This window comes from Phalacrocorax aristotelis, chromosome 1 (genome assembly GCF_949628215.1).
Source record: "Phalacrocorax aristotelis chromosome 1, bGulAri2.1, whole genome shotgun sequence".
Lineage (NCBI taxonomy): Eukaryota > Metazoa > Chordata > Aves > Suliformes > Phalacrocoracidae > Phalacrocorax > Phalacrocorax aristotelis.
This window is the reverse complement of record NC_134276.1, coordinates 120,130,380-120,146,415: the sequence shown is the minus strand read 5'-3', so window position 1 is coordinate 120,146,415 and position 16,036 is coordinate 120,130,380. Positions and strand designations below refer to the sequence as shown.

The 16,036-nt window shown below is 40.9% G+C and overlaps 1 protein-coding gene across 2 annotated transcripts in view; it reads left to right on the top strand.

The window, feature by feature from the left end:
• The window catches only part of EPHA3 (EPH receptor A3), a 229,837-nt gene that overhangs the window by 145,957 nt on the left and 67,844 nt on the right, over positions 1 to 16,036 (top strand). For both annotated transcript variants that reach the window (XM_075103532.1, XM_075103522.1), the window contains exons 4-5: positions 4,129 to 4,284; positions 4,755 to 5,090. In XM_075103532.1, the coding sequence (XP_074959633.1) occupies positions 4,129 to 4,284; positions 4,755 to 5,090 (492 nt within the window). The remainder of the gene's footprint in view (positions 1 to 4,128; positions 4,285 to 4,754; positions 5,091 to 16,036) is intronic.

Genomic DNA, 16,036 nt, shown 5'->3' with positions numbered 1-16,036 from the left:
TTCTTTAAGCAGTAACTACCATAGATATTGCTACATGTATTTGTTTTTCTTTCACTGAAATAATAATTTTCCCTTCTCTCTGTCTCTGAGACAGACTTATCAGTTATAGCTTAAGGAAATCATTTTCATACAGTAGCAAGGACAACAGCCGTCCTGAAACTGTTACCAGGAGGTGACTTCAGTAAAGTCAGTGTGGCTCACACTCAAATAAGAGAGATTGAAATCAGACTGCATACAGTGTTACAATAATATTTCAGGTTGAAGTTATCACAGGATTTACTAGGGTCAGCAGATATTGGGCATCTGACTTTGTGAGACCTTCTTAAAAAGCAAACCCAGGCAGCCTTGTTGTGCAGTTTGTATCATGTATGTCGAAACTCTCAAGGTTTCCCATACTTGCTTTTACTTTGCGGAGAGCTTTTTCTTCCCAGCCCGTTGCATGTACTTCCTCTTGCATCATTCCCTGTTGTGAGGGAACGGAAAATTCCTTAGCTTTTGGAAGAAAATGTTGAGAATAAGCAGGTGCTGTTCACAGCTGGTTCCCATGCTGGAATTACAGACTCCGTGAAGAGTTCCTGTGATAGTCCTTTTATTTTCAACCTGACTGAAACCAAAGTCATGGTATTCACCTCAAAAAGCCAAACTTTCTTCCATCAGTTTATGTAATCCAATTTTTCTGACATTAAAAAAATGAATGCCTTTTGAAGTAAAGGCTTCATTTTTTTATTATTTTATATATCAGAATTAAAAAACGACTAGGAAAAGAATAATAGTGGTAAGTACATTGGCAAGTGGAAAGCTTGGCCCTTTCCAAGCTTCAATTTCAAGTGTAATTGCATTTTTTTTTTCTCCTTTGGGCTGCAGTTGTGAATAATCTTAAATTGGTCTGACAGACAAAGGCAGAAAGCATGAACCAGCCTGAGGGGAAGACATGAGATTGAGATGCCCTTGCTAGGGCATACTGGGGCAGCAGGGATCTGACCAGCTCATCCCTCTGCCCCAGCTGCTCACTCTGTACCACAATAGCAGAAGCATGAAATGATGAAATCCCTCTCCCTCTGGAAAAGAAAAAGGCTGATCTTGTTTTAACAGAGTGCTTCCTGCATGTTCCTCTTTCTGCTTCCCTTTTTCTCTGGCCCCACACCAGTACCTTTTTGTGAATAAGGTTTACGAGTTTCCACCTGAGGGATGAAAGAGACATTTCTTAATGGAGCAGTTTGATTCCTTCCTTTCTCTTCCTCACCCCACAAAATCTGTCCACTTCTTATGCAAGCTTGTTTACTTATGTTAAATTCATTGCCATATTAAAATGTCAGTGGTAGGTGCGTTGAAAGTGTCCCAAATAAACAGTCTTACTGTAGTTTCATGCTGTAAATTAATGCTCGTGTGTTATGATGCTATGAATAAATTATGTTTAATCAGCAGTGGAAATTGTGTCTTGTAGGAAGACCAACAATATGACAAAGGTTTAGTCTTAGGTTATTAGTCTTTTTCCAACCTTTACATTAAAGCATTATATTAAATTATTTTTAAAAATTAAACAATTATACTGTATCTATTGATAAATACGTCTTGGTCTTGTGTATGCCTGCCCATAAATATGAAAACTTCCTTTCAAGCTGAGTAGATAGGGTCAGCAAAACCATTTGAGTTTAATACCTGGCAGTGAGCTTCCATGGGAAGTTTTGGTGAGTGCTGTGTAAATATCTGGACAGATATAGTGTGATGTTTGTTTCTTAATGTGTGTGTTTAGTTGCTAGCACTGGTAAGAGCAGGATTGGCATCCATTGTTTTCTGCCTGGCTCATTGTCTTAGGGCTAGGAATGGCTGGGCTGTGCCCACAGACAGCAAAATCATTTGAAGCTCCTCTGTCAGCTGGAGGGAGACCAAAGAGGCTCATGTGTCACGGAGCAGTATTTGGGAGGGAATGTGATTTGAGTCTTTAAAGGTTGCAAAACCAATAACAACAAAACCAAAAAAGCCTGTTTCCTGCTGCATTTTCTCCTAGTGAAGGTGTTTAAGAGAGGCTGGGGCTTCCTTTATTTTCTCTAATTAAGCAGAAATCCCCAAACACCCTTGCAGCCTTCGAGGAGCTGGAAGAAAAACAAGAAATGCCTGCTGAAGGAGGACAGGCTGTGCCAGGTCAGGAAGGTTGGCTGTGAACTTCACCACAAGGTCATTTTTAGCAGTTCTGCTTTCATGGATTGCCTGTTGGGCCCACGCCTCAGAGGCTCAAACTCAGGATTGTTTCCTCAAGGCTTGCAGGAGAGAACTCGGAGCGGGAGGTGTCTTTCCCAGCTGCCTTGCTAGCATGGAAATCGGAGGTAGCAGCTGCAGCCAGGCATCTTGGTTTGCAAGGGCTGTGAAGTGCTGAAGAGTGCCTGAGATTAGCGCTTCCTTGTGAATGTTTCATGCTTCTCACACTGTGTTCAATGCAGTGTGAGGAGGGTTTCCTTTATTAAGATGTTTCAGAATAGGACTTAGTACTGTACAGTAGTTTGTTTTCCCTCTACTTGCCAGTGCATTTCTCAGATGTTTGGCACCAGGAACTAATCAACAAATTTGCCTAACCCAGAAATTGTTATAATTTGGTTATGGACAATAATGTGGAAGCTGAACATCCAGTTTAATGCTGTATCTTCCCTTTCCCCTCCCATCACTTACAAAGATGCTAGGATTTTTATTCTGACTTTTCTCCCGCCTCAGACTGACTATCCAAACACTTTTCTGTTTGGGCAGTGCATGAACGAACACAAAAGGGCGCATCATCTTGTATCTTGGATTTTATATTACAGATATGAATCAGTTCATCTCCATAAGCAAAACAGAAAAGTGTGTCCCTATGTAGGCTTACACTATGACTGGTAAATCCATTCTTTTGGCTTCAAATTAGTATTAATTCAGTTAAGATCCTGGGCAATTTTATCTAAGCTTAACAAAAAGAAATTGTGTTTTTCTTTCTTTCTATTACTAATTTTTTTACATTATGTTTGTAATGAGAATGTATTGGGGTTTTTCTAGTATGCTTGTGCATTAGGCAGTGTTTTCTGTGAAACCGAAGTGTAGCAAAATGTGAACGCGTTTTAAGATGTGCTCCCTTTTGTTACGTTGTCTGTCTGTGTGTGGTTGTTGTAGGTATGAGTACAGCCCTGCAGGTGACCAGTGTCAGCCAGAAGGTTTTTACTTGGTAAATTCCCTTTGGTAAAGGATACCAGCCTTGGGAGGAAGCAGTAGCTTGAACAGTAGAGTCTTCTGATTCTTCTGTGGTTTTGGTCTCCAAAACCTCTGCTAAACTGTTCATTTCTATAACTTACTTCAAAGGCTGTTTTCTTCTCATGCAAATGTGGCCCTGAATCAGATAAAATCATAGAATCATTAAGGCTGGAAAAGACCTCTAGGATCATCAAGTCCAACCATCAACCCAGCAATACCATGTCTGCAGCAGGAGCCGAAACCGAGGGAGTGTGCCAGTGTTAATGGAACACCACCACCCAGAGTTTTTCAGAAGCAGCTTTTGTGGGTTCAAGCACCATCCCTAGAGGACTGGATTAATGTAAAAAACATCCTCCTGGTACAGAACATTCAAGTTCCTGATATATCAGAAGCAGCTCATTGAGCCTGATGCATGATCCTTCAGAAATGTAATAGATCTTTCACTGTCTAGGTTATTTTCTTGGTTTTGCCTTGCTTAGTCCTGCTGAACTGGAGAGACATACTTTACAATTGGCATGCTCTTGTAAGCAAACCTTGGCAGCAGAGACAGGATAAAGTTAGCTTCTTACACAGGATAGGACCAGTGTTTTGGTAAATTAACCAGAAGAGAAGAAAAACCAGTGAAGTTCTCAAAATGCAACAAGGAAAATGTTCTTTCTTAGTGCTGCACTACACTGTTTTGTTTTCCAGGCAAAATTAAATGCAAATCCAAGTTGATGCATGAAGAGCTCCATGCTACCAAGAGGTTTAATTTCCATCAGCTTTCTCATTATGAGAAAAATCTGTATTTTTAGACCATAAACATCTGCAAAATCTGATCTACATATGGCTAGGTCGTATGGCAGTAACAAAGTTGCATGTTAAAATGGAGGACATATCCATGGAATTTAAAACTGTACTCCTGTTATTTTGCAGCTTGTCGTCCTGGGTTCTACAAAGCCTCTGCCGGCAACGTGAAGTGTGCCAAATGCCCACCTCACAGCTCTACCTACGAAGATGCGTCTCTGAACTGCAGGTGTGAAAAGAATTACTTTCGCTCTGAGAAAGACCCTCCATCCATGGCTTGCACCAGTGAGTAGCATCATTATGCTCGGGGCTGTCATTCTTGCTCCTCCATCTGTATCTCAGCAGCTTTCTTGCTTCCTCTCACATCCCATTGCAGTCAGCCATCTGCTGCCTCCCATGTCTTCTTACATGTTGGACAGGCTACCAAAAATTGGTGGGCTTGGTTTTATGTCCTTCTGTTTTCATTTTCCTCCTCTCCTTCTCTGTCAGACCTGAGAAGGAGAGCTAGGATTTTTAAATTGCTACCAATATTTTCAGCCCTCAATCCTGAACTGTTCCCTGAGGATACTGTCTATAAGAAAACGTGATAGTCTAGGTCTGTAGTCCAGTGAAATATTTCGGGTGTCTCTACAGTAAATAACTAGATAAGTTTGGTTATTTATGGTTTTGACTTTTGTATTTTTGTACTCTTGCTACCTCCATCTTTGAGCACTACAGAGGACTTTGTCCCTCTGATCTCCTGTCTCCTTTTGTAGGACCACCATCTGCTCCAAGAAATGTTATCTCTAACATCAATGAGACGTCTGTTATCCTGGACTGGAGCTGGCCTCTTGACACTGGAGGTCGGAAAGATGTCACTTTCAACATCATTTGCAAAAAATGTGGAGGAAACATCAAGATGTGTGAGCCATGTAGTGACAACGTGCGATTCTTACCCCGTCAGACGGGACTCATCAACACCACAGTGACGGTAGTGGACCTTTTGGCACATACCAATTACACTTTTGAGATCGATGCAGTCAACGGGGTGTCTGATTTGAGTACGCTTTCCAGACAATTTGCCGCTGTCAGCATCACCACTAATCAGGCTGGTGAGTCTCTTTCTGCTTACCCTTTCTTTGTTCAAAATTACTGACATGTATGTACCTTTGTTTCCTTTCCCTATTTTACAGGAGTTAATCTGACCACTCACGTGCTAGGGTAACTAATTGACTTGAATATGCTAGTAAAAGTAAAAGCAGAAACAAACCCGGTGTGTGTGTTGCTGTCAAAGGACCTGGCAGCATGACTGTTATGATTAACTCCCAGTTCCCAGTTAATAGTCTCTAATAGCAGGCTCACATGATTCCTTAGCCAGAATGTGTTTTATTAATAAAAGCAGATTTTAATAAAGCACTCATTTCAATAATCTCCAACATAAATTACTGTAGTAATCTTAGTGATTAATTTTGATTAAATAGAAGTGAAAAAATGCTTTGATGTTGGACACATAAAAAGCTAACATTAAATTAGAGAGGTTTAAAACACTGCACTTTTTTTTTTTTTTTTCCTTTACAAGTTGTCTCACCAACTCTGAATCATTGCCAGCATGATGGGGGTGTGGAGCTGAATACTGAATTAGGTCCTGGTGTCACAGTTGATAGCATACAAAGGGACTGCTCTGCTTGTGTGGAGACTCATTAAAGTCATTGAGGCCCTGCATGAGTGCAATAGTATGCCCTGACTGTTGGATCAGAGCTTTTGTCACTGCTGCACTGTTCTACCATTTGCTTCTCATTTGACAAAATTGCATTTACCTGAAAGATGTGAAGAATTGAAACTCTTGTCTAGCATTTGTTTAGGTACCATTTTTTTTAGGAGCAAGGTTTGCCAGTGAAGACAGAGACTAGATTCTGAAATTTCTGTAGTTCTGCTCCATGTGGTTCACCATCAGGAAACTTTGTACTAAAAGCATGTGTGTGTGCGCAGTAAGTCTCCTCCCACCTCCTCCCATCCCACACTCCATCCCAAAAATACCTACATTTCCGTCTTCCTCAAAGCACAAAGTTAACATTGTGCTAAGTAGAGGTTCTCCTAGTGAGCTACGTTACTGCAACATTTTCCCCTATAGAGGATGTATCTCTCCTCAGATCACGGATCAGCTTTAGTGGGAGGCACAAAAATGTGAGAATGGACTGTTTCCTGACAGCAGTCGCTACATTTCCAAATGCTCTGGAGGACTGTCTAACTACGTAATAGGCAGACAGAGGTGAATCTAACCAACTGAAACATCTCATGATCTCTTTCTCAGCTAGGTATTGACTTCAGCTCTGAAGCTTGCATTTTATGTCCATTCCAAACAATTTGCTACTGTTGTAGTTACATTTTTTGGATATTTGTGTCAGTGACTTGAGCTGCCTTTGTTTAGTTGCTCCCTTTTCTTCTGTTTTTTATATCAGAGGTATTGTCTTTCAGCCTGTTCATCACCGTAGCAGTTAGAAATCACCTGGGAACACTCCATAGAATGAACTGTCTAGGATCAGTGAAAGGTATTTCTCTGCAGAGGCCTCCTGCTTTGCAGTGCGCTTCCCTAGGGCCCAGAGCTGGCTGCCTTTGCACTGCGATGCAAGGTGGATTTGGATTTTGTTTTGGAATGCCCAGTTCCTGTGACATGGCAGAGTCAATGCTTTTCTGGCAATAGCAACCTTGTTTAACGCAACCCACAGGCTGCTTAAGCAATTTGCTTGTTTTCTACTTTTATGCATAGCCATTTTTGCTCTTAGTACATTTAGGTGGCATGGCTTACTCTACAGGCTTAATTGTGCTCTCTCTTGATCATGCTGATTGGTTTACTATATTAGAATTCCCCTAAAAGTTCTGCAGGTTGCAAAAATTAGACCTTAAACATGTATATAAGTAATCTTTTCAAGCATAATTACAAGAATGCAATTTCTCTTGCATTCCCTTCCTGGTTAGATCACAAAAGGACACACCAGAAGCATATTTTTAGATAAAGTCATACTTAAGCACCTGGGCAGAGGCTGGGGGAGAAAGTCTGAAGATCTCAGATTACATTATATTTAAGGGTTTAAATGGGGGGTGTTTCACAAAAGAATTAAAGCACCGTGGAGCTGGATCTGGAAGAGATCAAAAGACTCCAAAAGCCAGTCATGACTCTAGGGCTATTATTTGTGCTGTCTGCCCAGGTACATTCCTTCAATGACAAGAAGTATCCACCACTTGGATAAAACTTTGGTTAAATGACTGACCTCTGCTGGGCTCAAGGAAGTAGGAGAGGCATGTTCCTTTGGGAGGTCATTCTGTGGATGGGATATCACGTGGGGTGGAATAGTTCAGTATGGCTGGATGGTTCCTGGGGACAGAGCCCCTGGCAAGCCAGAAAGAGCAATGTCAGTCAGCAGGCCGTGAGATTAGGAGAGAGGACCGAAGTATAGAATGTCCCTGCAACACAGATCTCCTCAGTCTCTCTTGAATCCAGGCTATTCACTTCTGTCAACCTTGATTTGAGAGGCCTCTACCCGATGGGTGTAGTTTTAATCCTGGATTTTCAGTATCCATGTGCTTTTTTCAAGCATTGTGAGGGCCCATCCCACCTTAGCGGTCTGCAGAATGTTCCTCACCCACCCAAAACACTGAGTTTCAAGTATGCGAGTTTCCAAAAGGCTGAGGCAGAACTGCAGAACGTGTTATGTTTTATAACGTGAAAAAATGTGATTTTTCTGGCAGTTTTCTTGGTGGTAAAGATTTGACATTATACATCTTTACTTCAGATAAACTCAGTTCAAGACAGACATTGGTTGGCATTGTGTTTACTGGGTCTCTGAGCTCCAAAGGCCTGCTGAAAATTGAACAGACATTTCTTTCCGTGTTTCTCACCATACACATCGTGTACCTATGAATCCATCCATCACCAGCCTAATAGATGAGAACATGCATAGTACTGATTTTCTGTAATGTAGCAACTGGGAGATCTGCCAGAGTATGTTAAAATAAATTCCGCTGACGCGTTAGGATTCAGTCAGGTTGCACAGCAGCTCCATTTTTGCATGTAAACAGATCATATATGGACATGCATACACATATTTCTAATTTACGTATATACGTAGATATATACACACAATAAAGGGTCACCTTAAACGTTGCCGAAAAATTTGCTGATACCTTTACAGTGACTCTGAGTTCTAGAGGCTGTAACTAACAATCTCAGTAAGATTTTCCTGCAGAGTTTTCAAACCTGGTCTAGAAGTAAAGGAACGATGTGTTTCGTTGTCTCGTATAAGGTTTGAAAGATCCAGACTCTGGCTCTGCTGGTGCTGCGAATGCAAGAAGGATAAAACATTTTACAGTGCAAAGCTGTTGTAAAGCCAAGATCCAGTCCCCTGAATTGAGGGAAGTTCAGAATCATTTCAGAAAATGGACTGGGTTTTTTCTTCCGATTGTCTGGCCTGAGTTTTGCTGCACTTTTATTGCACTTTGTTTTCCTTCCCTGCCAGCAAAGGTTAATGAGCAGACATCTCTGAAAAAAGTACACAAAATATGGCTATACAGGCACGACACTGCAATATTTCTAATTCCTGTAAGTCTTTCTGTCTTTGATGTGGAAGCAAAAGAGAAAGGGCACAGGTTTTTATTTAGTTGAGTTCGTTGATCAACCTCTTTGGTTGCACTGTAATTAATATCTGCCTTCAGTTACTGCCTGATACAGTTTCCTCCAAATTACATTGAAGCATTCTGCTCCTGCCCAAAGAAAGCTCTTACCTCAAGTCAACATATTCCACCATGGAGACATTATCTCCTAATAACACCGATCAACCCCATTTACAAAGGGTCACTGGCTGCTACAGGAGAGGATATGGGATTCAGTAGCCCTGGAGATGGCATGCTAATGGTGAATGTGCCACGCAGCGAACTGACAGCCATGCCGTGCTGCCTGGCTTGTTGCTAGCATGATCAGGTGTCTGGGCACAGATATTCTAGGTTCGCTGGGTTTTCTGAATGCAGTTTGTGGGGTTTTTTTTAAAATGCATTGTCTGTAAAGACCAGAAAGTTGTCCATTCCTTGGAGCTCTATAAGTAACCCAAAGGGAAAAGACATCTGGTCCAGGTCAGGGTAGTTCTGAATCTACTGCCTTTGGTCTGTAGCAAGCAGAAAACTCACGTTGGAGCCCGAGGAGGTTTTGAATGGAAACAGGTTGTGGAATTCATTGAAGAAAGACTAAGATTTGATAGGGACAACACAGTCATGCTACTGGGTAATCATTTTACAAAAAAGAGGGATGGGGTTTTCCAACATGAAACACAGCCATGGGGTAAGGGACATATGGGTTGAATATGTTTTGCAGATGCTGCATGAGAAAGTAACACTTTTTATGTCCTATCACTGCTTTTATGATATCACACACTGTCATACAGTTTATAGGTATGATTCAGGAATGCTGAGCAAAAAGATGACTATTTTGACCCAGGGTCTAACTGACTTAACAGCACTTGAAATAGAAATATTCTCTGCAGTGATCTTTGCAATCTAGAGTAGACGAGAACTTTCAGAACTTGCAGAAATCTGTACTGTTAGCAGACATTGATCTATCAGGTAGGTCTTAGGAAGCCTTGGCCATCCCACTGGTATCCCAGCACACACAGTGCTGTCCCCATCCTTTCCTCCCAGCAGATCTGGTGAGAAGTTGTTCTGTTTGTTTGATCTAAAATCTGTTTGCTTGTGTTTGTTTAGCTTTGTATTTGTTAGTTCTAGCAACTATAAACTCATGCGAACAATATGATAGTGGCATGTCTAACAAATATGAAATACAGTTCTCGCTGTATTTATCAGATAAAACAACAAATACTGCAAGCACCCTCAGCTTGTTGAAACTTGGAGAAGTCCCAAAGTGAGCAATAGGAAATAAAACTTGCTACATTCCTGAATGAAGGGGGCTGCACTTCACGTCTAAATAATAAACGTGGTATCTGTGTAACTACAATCCATACAAGTATATTGGATATAAGCATATACAAAATTATAAAAATTCATTTGACTGCTTAAACACTAAGTCTGAAACAACCAGGATTCACTGGCCATCACCTTTAAAGGTTCTGGTTTTACCTGGCAAAGTTGGTAGAATTGGTTTGTAAAGAATTCTTATTCTAGGTCTGTGTCCCAAAGTTGAATAAGATTATGTGTAAAATCGATACAGAACATTTCCTCAATGGGGTTGTTTCTGGCACTGTGAAGAAGCTTAGAGTCTTTGTATTATTTTCCTTACTTTCCAGAGTGTAATTCTGGCAAGCTTCCTCCAGCATGCAATTTTCAATGTCAATCTTTAGCTTTCCTGTAGTTGAACACATCCTGCACCTGGGGAGGACTAACCCCATGCACCAGTACATGCTGGAGGCCAACTGGCTGGAAAGCAGCTTTGCAGAAAAGGACCTGGAGGTCCTGGTGGAGCATCTGGGACTGCAGTAGGAAGAGCACTACCAGCAGGTCGAAGGAGGTGATCTTTCCCCTCTACTCAGCACTGGTGAGGCCACGTGTGGTGTGTCCAGCTTTGCCCCACCCAGTACAAGAGAGGCATGGATATACTAAGGCAAGGTCAGTGAAGGGCCATTAAGACAGTTAAGGGAGAGGAACATCTGCCATATGAGGAGAGGCTGAGAGAGGTGGGACTGCCCAGCCTGAAGGAGAGGAGGCTCAGGTGGATCTTATCAATACAAGGTCTGATGGGAGGGTGTAAGGAAGACAGAGCAAGGCTCTCCTCAGTGGTGCTTAGTGGCAGGACAAGAGTCAATGGTCACAAACTGAAACACAAGAAATTCTGTTTAAGCATAGGAAAAAACTTTTTTAATCCAAGTGTGGTTGAGCACTGGAACAGGTAGCCCAAAGAGAGTGTGGCATCTGTGTCTATGGAGGTGTTCAAAGCACAACTAATCAAGATCCTGAGCAATTTGCTCTGGCTGATCCTGCTGAAATCAGAGGGGTGATCTGCAGAGGCCCCTTTCCACCTCGGTCCATGTGTGATGATGGTGTGTGAAGGGGATAGCGGGAACTAGAAGGAAACCAGGTAACCTTTAAATTCCTCTTTTCATCCATGTAGCAAGGCCTTCTCAATGAGATTTGGGGGAGTAAACTCCGCATAAGCTTATTCAGGTTGGAGAGAGAATAAACCTATGGGTGCAGAGGGGCTATAAGCTTCAATATCTCTGCTTCAAAGAAACTCAGGAGAGCATTGTTGAATTTGGGGTTTTTTTTGTGATTATGACCTCAAAACTCTTACCATTTGCCATAGTGTATAAAGTTTATGCATATATGAATCTGGAAGACTGCAGCAGGATTGCCTCCAAAAGACTAGATGGCTTTAAAGGGAGAGATTTGATTCAGTTAAATTGCCTGTGGGTTGCCGCCTCCTTCCTAAGCTTTTTCATCAGAGAGCCTGCAGGATCCAGTCTTATCCATCTGTGTATTGTACAGTGTTATTGTATGGTATGGTACTACAGCAGACAGCTATGGTACTCCCCCTTGGAGTCAGCAATGAGTAAACTGAGACCTGCTTTCCACTAACTAGCTTCGCCCATGTGAATATTAGGATGCCTGATTGCAGAGGGGAAAGCATTTTTAAATTGCATGTGAGCATTTCAGTTAAACTACTGCAAACCTCTGCATAGTCACACTTGTGTTACTCTAAGTATTAGCCTTTTCCTACTTTTTAAAGTTAAATTCATTGGGACACTCTAAAGGAAGAGTGTCAGTTTTGGGATTTGAACTGATCTGAACAAATTAGTTTATAAACAAGTTTACATTACACTAGTACGGTTTTACTATGGAGATGGATAATTTATGTTTGAAGATGTCTTTGGGCTTCCTAGCTGTAAGAACTGTGTAAACTCTAGAATATTAACTACTAAGCAAACTCATCTACTGTTTTGTCTTTAATTTCCATGTATCATACTCAAATGGGTCTGGGTCACCATGTGGGGTAGCAAATCCAGGTTTTTTACCAGGGTAGGTTCAGGTTAGACCTGAGGGGCCACAGGGGCAGAACAAAGAGAACGAGCAAAATCAAAACCCTGTACAGGGTAGGTGGGAACAAGGAGATTAACTCTGTGGCCTTCTTTTGACAGAATTTTCCTGGATAGAACAGGTACTCCATGTCAGGCTGAATATTCTGTCTCCAAACCCCAACTTTGCATTTGTGTCTTCCGGAGCTCTTGCCCCTTCTATTATTTCCATTATGATTCAGTGTTCAGGATTCCATCAAAATAATTATTAGCAGCAAAGTTCAGTGAAAATAATTAATTTTTCTGTATTTTCCAAATATGCCCATGCTGATGCCCAAATCATTTATTTTTAATACCTCAGGTCTTTACTCCAACGCCTGCTTGATAATAAAATCGACTGTTTTCTTTTACTCACTTTTAGTGTAAAGCACAGTGTAACAGCTTTAAATGTAGTTTTATGTTTGATTAGTTCTTAAGGACTTAAGACCTTGTAAACCAAGGTCTCAACAGTGCAGCTGCAAATGGTGGTAGCAACTGAGTTCAGCTACAATAAGTCAGTGTCAGTACTAAATCGATTCCAAAGAGTTTTGTGCTGTCACATATCCTGGCATCAGGAGAGGAACAAAGGGTACATGTAACGAGAGACTCCCTCAAACTCTGCCCTCAGTTCAACCCAGCTCTTCCACACAATCCATGTAGGAGTCAGATAGTTGGAAAAAAACCCCACCCAATCAAAAAAATAAATAAAACCCAAACAAGCAAAGCAACCCCCCCCCAAAAAAAAAAAAAAAAGGTGGAGTATAAATAGGAATCTCCTCTTATCTGCTGTAGAAAGAAATTATAAGGAAACAGAAGGAAACACAGAAGGCTTTCTGTGGGCTAAATTCTACTTAGAGCTGTCAGTCTTTTTCTAGTAACTACAGAAAGTGACAATGCACCTCAATTAAGTGCCTAAAAATGCCTAATCATGAGTTTTGGTACCCCCCGCAGTTCAGTTCTACACTTCTAAAATGTTGATTCCTTTCTTTGTATGGCTGTTTTCATATAGGAAGCTTAAAGAAAATAGCTACCCCTGGATCCAAAACAAGGCATCTCTGCACAGCTATAGTATAAAGAATAACAAAAAACCCCAGATATACCCTATATCATCTCAGCCTTCCCTAGAAAAGCAGTAGTCTGATAATCAGGAGTCTCTCCCTTTTATCTTTTTTGTATTTCTAAAACACACAAAGCACAACAATTCATGTAGCCTGTTTGTCTTCCTTAATCATTTAACCCATGCATGAAAAGGTGTAGGAAAGCACACGACTGCAGTAGTAGCTGTGCATGTGCACTTCCATGTGGCAGTATCAGGTCTGGAAGCTTACTCTGTAACCCACTTTTCTCTCTTCCCCCCGCCGGGTTAATGAATAACAGTGTGGTCAAACCACATCAACACCAGTTATTTATTTCGGGTATAAACACACAGCCTAGTCTATTGACACCAAATCAAATTTATTTTTACTCTTCTTTCTGTCTCTTTCTTAAATGTATTAGCTGTCAAATCTTGCAGTTTTGAAAAACAGGAGGGATGAGTTTGAGGAGAAGATAACCGATAAGGCACTATGAAGTTTTTGCAAGGGACCAGGATGAAAATTATTCAAAAAAACTTGGCAACAAAACTGACCACTAGGTACAGAAATCAGGATCATTGGGAGGAGAGTCTTGAAGGATAGTCATAGCTGGTTTGTAATATCTTGATATACATGTGTCATTTGCACATTGAAAAATTCAAGCCATCCTTTAGTTTCAGTTTGAGGGGATAAACATCTAAAACAGAGAAAGAATCAGTAGATTTTTCAGTGCTGTTGTACGCAAAGATTCACTTGGCTCCCAGGAAAAGTTGTTAAAACCTCCTCAGAACTAGAATATTACTTGCCTGAAATCTGTGGCTTCAAGGGAATAAATTCAGCACCAAGTTGAGCACCAAGCTTTATTTCAATATCTGTCATTGATTACTTGTAGGAACTGTGTTGCTATTTATATGTTCATATGATTCTATGTTATTCTGTTAATGTAGACTGCACTGTCTTCAGCAACTCACAAACGATGTGTGATGCTCCCTTTTTAAATAAAATTGATATCTAGAAAGGGTTGTGTGCACTTTGCAATCTATATCCTACGACAGGTCCCTTAAGTAGATCTGTCTTCTCAGAGAGACAATTTAAGCAAGCCACAGATGTTTGAAGCATGATATATTTCTTTCTTTCCCTATGGTCCTTACAAAAAGGACAAGAAGATAGACTTATTAAAAGTGAACTAATGACATGATGCAGGGAGTCTGGTTCACTGACTGTTATTACAGCTGTGCCCCATTACGTACTGAATACCTAGGACATGCTTGTTTTTGTGAATGACATTTATCTTTTGAGTTTCAAACCTATCTGGCATAAATAAAGATTTTACGCTTTTCAAATGTGTTTTACAGTTCAGCCCAGAGGCTATTCAAGGATCATTTTAACTCAGTAAAACTCCTCCTTTAGGGATATAAAAGGGAAGTGTTTCAACAATATCACTCCATGCATAGCCTGTTATTAGCTAGAGATGTTCTGCCTGCAAAGCCTTTGATCGTTTTTCCCCTGAACGTCAAGAAAGCTCCGCCAAGGCTTCAAAGTCTGTGACATACATTGGTCTCTTCTGTGCACACACAGTCCTCGTGTGAATGCTCATGGCCTTAGAGAAAGTTCACAGGTGAAGTCTGTAGCTCAGCTAGTGTTTTTCACTTCCAATGCTTCTAGCTACCTTTCCCAGCTACCATACCAGAGGTCATGGTGAAATTGTATTCAGCACTCAATGGATACTGTTTTTCTCTCCTTGCTTCTATTACAGTCTTTAACATGAAGCTACACGGGGATTCTAATTTAGTATCTTGGTTTGGCAAAATAGTAAAAACAAAGAAATGTAGGTAAACAGCATACTTAGCACTCAGTTAAATAATATTCCTTAGACTCCTGGCTCTCTTTCCCTTATCTGTGCTAGCATTCTTGGTAATCACCAAGGGAAATAGTCTGTGTTCCTCTTTATCGTAAACAGAACTATCAACTTCCCTTGCTTCTTGAAGCTGTTCCATCTAGACAATTTGCAGGCTGGGGGCAGTTGGGAAACAAATGTTACTTGTGTCTTTGGGTTTGGAGACTATTCCTGTGAATGGGAATTAGTAATGTAGTAATTATTTTTTAATATAAAACCAAATCATAGTTCCCCTGCACTTTACAGTCTTCACATACATGCAGCTTTGGTTTTACTCACACCAACTACATAAGCTGATTTGAGCCTGAGGATGTGTCATGATGTGAAGACAGGTACCCTCTGAAGCCAGTAGACTTTTCTTAGTCTCACCAGTGCCAACTTCCCAGTGTTGCAAAGTGAGCATTGGACTAGATGATCCCTGAGGTCCCTTCCAACCTGTGATTCTGTGATATTTCTTTGCTCCTTCTTACTTTTCTTGCAGTATCTAATTCTACAGCAGAATATGTATGAAAGTTCCCTTTCCAGCATCCCTTCTAGTAAACTATGCTGCTGTATATACAGAAAATGTTTAAAACCAAACAAAAAGAAAGGTTAAATCATCCCAAAATCCAAAAGAATGTGAAAGGAGATGTCATCACCTTTCAAGTATTTTCCATGAGAGATTATCCTGTCGTGGTTAACATTTGCAAAAACCATCCAAAGCCACCTGTGAAACTACCAAAGAATGACAGGGCAAGAAGTTTGAGAAATATTGTTTCCATTCGTAGTGTTTTCTGACCAGGTTGAAAAGACTCTGCTGGAACTTACTGACAGACCAGTTCAGGAGCTCTTGGTGATTACTTAAGAAGGAGAGAAATAGTTTATATCATAAATTACTTTTCTGAGGGCAATTGTCTTCTCCAGGTTTGGATACTGGCATTTCTAGACATGGTTCTTCAGTATGTTTCTTAACCTGTGAATGGGATTTTGCTGGTTGAGGAAATAACTAAACTTGCACGGGAAGGGGAAGCCTCCTCAGCACCTGACCATTGACGTTTTGG